The sequence below is a fragment of the Rhododendron vialii genome, chromosome 13a, assembly GCF_030253575.1.
Source record: "Rhododendron vialii isolate Sample 1 chromosome 13a, ASM3025357v1".
Lineage (NCBI taxonomy): Eukaryota > Viridiplantae > Streptophyta > Magnoliopsida > Ericales > Ericaceae > Rhododendron > Rhododendron vialii.
Window position 1 is genome coordinate 20,421,480 of NC_080569.1, and position 4,155 is coordinate 20,425,634.

Consider the following 4,155-nt stretch of genomic DNA (forward strand, 5'->3'; position numbering starts at 1 on the left):
AAGTATCAGTGACGAAGCAAAGTTTCACCAAAAATCACGTTTGGCTTTGCTATTTCCACTTTACCAATTGAAGTTCTGCTACAACACATGCACATGGTGGAGAATTGATCTGTAGATTTGAATTACTCTGCATTGTGACTGATTATAATGGAGATTTTGATTAATGCTGGTAAGAATTGAATTGAATGTCACAGAAAACAAAGGCAATCGCAAATATGAGCCATCAAGATTTCAAAGGCTTCAACTTGAAATTTAAGCACTTGATTAAAACTAGCTGCAGCAAAAGAGTTCCCAATACCAAAACCACCAGACTACATTTTGTTAATTTTTACTTCTAGCCTTCCTTTGATACCTGTTGGTATCAAATTTGGCATCTCACTTATTATTAAACTGGGCATATGGCTCAAGACTGGCCACGGCAGCTTGGGAAGAACTCGCATTCGATCCGTCATCCTTCATGAATCCACCCATATTAGCAGGAGCTCCAAAAAACCCATGGAGATGGCCCAAGTGAAACACCGGCACAAAAGCTTGCACAGCAGTCAGTGTGCCTAAATCAGCTGCCCTCTTCACCATAGGGTCGCCCCTTAATGAGCCACGATCCCCCTCAAAATCACGGTAGCGATTCAGGTACAGAGTCATAGGCTCAATGTAATCGTCGAAACCCAACTTGCTCATCCCCCAAAGAACATCCTCTGCAGTGATGGTCTTGCGCTGCTCGCGCTGGCAACGGTCGTTGGCCTCACCCGTGATGAAGCTGATGAACTCCGACACACACTCTTGAATAGTTTCCTTGGCTTCGTCGGATATCTTGGCGTGCGGAGGGAGGATTTTGCGCATGATTCGGATCACGTTGGCGATTGGCATGAACCGGTCTTGCTCCCGAACGGTGCATTCGTTGTCATCAGTTACCGAGTGGTGGTGGTGGTGGTTGTTGGTGTTATTCATGTCCGATAACCCCACATTCATTTCTGCCAATTACTGACACTGTTAGTTTGTTGGTGGAAGAAATACATATTTATGGAAGAAATACATATTTATGAAGCCAGTCAAGTTAGTAGTTTTTGTTATCATCCCCCTGTCTCCTAGTAACTTAAACCTACGCCCAAACAAACAAACAAAAATACTCCTAAAACAAAAAATAAGATCTAAACTTTCTTCCTTTTTGCTCTTTCATTTCTTCATACAACATCTTCTTCGTGTTCATGAGACTTCACGTACGATCAGATTTTGAACATAGAGGTCTAGTAAATAAAGTATATTAATTCAAAAAGTTTCAGAGTCTAAAATATATACCATGCATATCATTCTCAATAATTTTCTGCAACAGAAAATTCATTTTGACTGTTTCCCACAACTATGAAAACAAAATCTTTACAATGTGTATGTGAGGGTGTGTTTTGACTTTAATACTGTATGTGATTCAAACTTCAGATCAATATTACTGCCAACTCAAACAATTCCTGTATATAGTAGTAATATAGACGTGGATTCGTACATATCTAGATATACACCAAGCATCTACTAAGGGTGACCTCTCCTTTCCCGATCGAATTTTGATGATTCAACCGTTCAGAATGTGATTTTAAAGGTAGCTGCGAAAAATCAGCTCAAAATATGATCGGAAAGTACTTGATCCAAGCAATTTTTCATAAAGCTTGACAGGAACTATTCTCCCTCTCTCTCTCTCTCTTGTTCGATCTCTCACACACACTTTTCTCTCTCTATATTTTCAGAGCCTAACCCTAACAATGTGAGAAGAAGAAGCTCAACTGTGAACGTGACAAGAAGAAGCTCGACTGTTCAAGAAGGTATCTTTCTCTCTCTATGGCTCGATTTAAAAATTAGTTACGGTTTGTTTGGTTCATGTTGGAGTTTTTCCAGAGTAAAAGTTTTTGTCAACAAGTGCCGAGTGATCCCTTTGGAACACTTTTGTGTTTTTTATCCTTTGGCAATCAAGTTTCTTTTGTGTAAGGTTTTGTAAAGCAAGTGTTAGTCCAATTAGGATCTTCATTAGGGCTTTGTTTATTTTGTTTTTATTTTTGCACAGCAATTCACTACGGCTTTGTGAATGTTGCAGCAAGTGAATCTTGACTCTTTTTCAATCTGCCTAATTCTTGTTCGGTTAATTTGATTAGGGTTTTGCTGATTAACCGAACAAGAACTCGATAGATTGGAAAAGAGTCAAGATTCAATTGCTGCAACATTCACAAAGCCGTAGTGAATCACTGTGCAAAAAAAAAAAAAAAACCAAAATAAACAAAGCCCTAATGAAGATCCTAATTAGACTAACACTTGCTCTACAAAATCTTACACAGAAGAAACTTGATTGCCAAAGGATAAAAAACGCAAAAGTGTTCCAAAGGGACCTCCCAAGGGACCTCCCAGCACTTCTTGACAAAAACCTTTACTCTGGAAAAACTCCAACATGAACCGAACAAACCCTAACCCTACTTTTTAAATCGAGCCACGGAGAGAGAGAAAGATACCTTCTTGTACAGTCAAGCTTCTTCTTGTTGCGTTATCAGTCGAGCTTCTTCTTCTAGTGTTCTTAGGGTTAGGGTCAGAAAATATTAGAGAAAGAAAAGTGCATGTGAGAGATCGAACGAGAGAGAGAGAGAGAAAGACCCTGGCTCCATCCTAGTTACACGGCAGCCAAGTAGCGAAGCGTTTAAACGGCGTGATTGTGAGATCGATGGTGCATGTGGGGTCATATATATATGGGCGCCTGGCAGCTCATGCAATGCATGGATATATGCCACTTGTTTTCTCAATTCGTCAGTTTCATGCGAAACCCATGCCATCTGTACTGCACTCAACTATACTTCATACTTGCATGCATTTATTCCTCGTACGTCTTTATTTGTATCTATTCTTGGTGCTACCATGCATATCATTCTCAATTATTTGCAGAACAGAAAATTCTTATGTACTGTTTCCCACAACTATGAAGACAAAATCTTTATTATATGTATACGGATATAGGCATTGCAAAACATGACACGATAATGACATGTAACTAAGTTAGGTAAGGCATGGCATGACGTGCTCATCACCAAGCTAGTCAAGGCATGAAATGACAAGTGTTGGATAGGGGCCGAGGAAGTATAGGGGGCGAGGTGGCACGTGCCACCCCGGACCAAAAAAAAAAAAACCTATTTTTTATCACCAAAATAACGTAATTCTACGGGAGGAGGGTATTATTTTTGGGTGTTAACTATGTTGATGAGTGATTAATCGATAAGAATGTGCCCTTTTTGGGGGAAAGTCTACAATACACAACCCTTAAAAGTGTATCATAAGTACCTATTGTATGGTTCATTCATAACATTTTAGTGTGTTTCGTAGCTTTTGTTCTAGAATTCATAACCTTTCAGTAAATATGATTCGTAATATTTTCATTATAATTCATAACATTTTGGTGCAACTCATAGCTTTTATACTAAAAAATCGTAACTTTTTAGCAATATAATTCGTAGCATTTATGATTCGTAACTTACTAAAATCGTAACTTTTTAGCAATATGATTAATAACATTTTCTCTATAAATTATAATATTTTGAGGGTACATATGATACACATCCAAATAAGGAGTGTGTATTGTAGCCTTTCTCTTTTTTGGGTATTATGAATAATTAACCTTAGAACCCGTGTGTTATCTTTTCGGGCGTTATGAATAACCAATCTTGGAATACTTGTACCTTTTTTATGCTAATTATTCCTACCGCCTGTAAAGATAGTCCATCACTAAAAAAACGTGCAATTTTCGGATAAAAAATAAAACACTTCTGTGAATACTTTCTAACATTTCCTGAAATTAACCAAATTAAAGAACTATTAAGATATTAATTAATTGGGTTATTTACCTAGACACCCCTCCAAGTATATACCCATTTTTCAAGGTCACCTCCTCTAAGAATTTTATTTAGAAATGGTTTCAGGAATAAGCAAATCATTAGGGGGTAATATTGGAAGATTGCACAACTTTTAAAAATATTTGGGTGAAAAAATTAACGGTTCTAGACGTAAGGCTAACGGAAGGGGTTTAGGGGAAAAATAAACTTTAATGAGGGGGTCTCGCCGTAGCAAAAAATCATAAAGGAAGTGACCGTGAAAAATGAATATACTTGAAGGGGTATCTAGGTAAATAACCAT

The 4,155-nt window shown here is 37.8% G+C and overlaps 1 protein-coding gene across 1 annotated transcript; it reads right to left on the reverse strand.

Annotated features, from left to right (window-relative positions):
- Positions 1–312: 312 nt before the first annotated feature.
- LOC131313634 (nuclear transcription factor Y subunit B-6) lies at positions 313–969 on the reverse strand. The gene has a single exon (XM_058342050.1). It carries the CDS (start codon positions 967–969, stop codon positions 376–378), a length of 594 nt encoding a protein of 197 aa, XP_058198033.1. The 3' UTR covers positions 313–375.
- Positions 970–4,155: the final 3,186 nt, after the last annotated feature.

Bases quoted from the DNA above. Each gene is read 5' to 3' on its own strand.
- LOC131313634 (XM_058342050.1), bottom strand. From the start codon at position 969: ATGAATGTGGGGTTATCGGACATGAATAACACCAACAACCACCACCAC.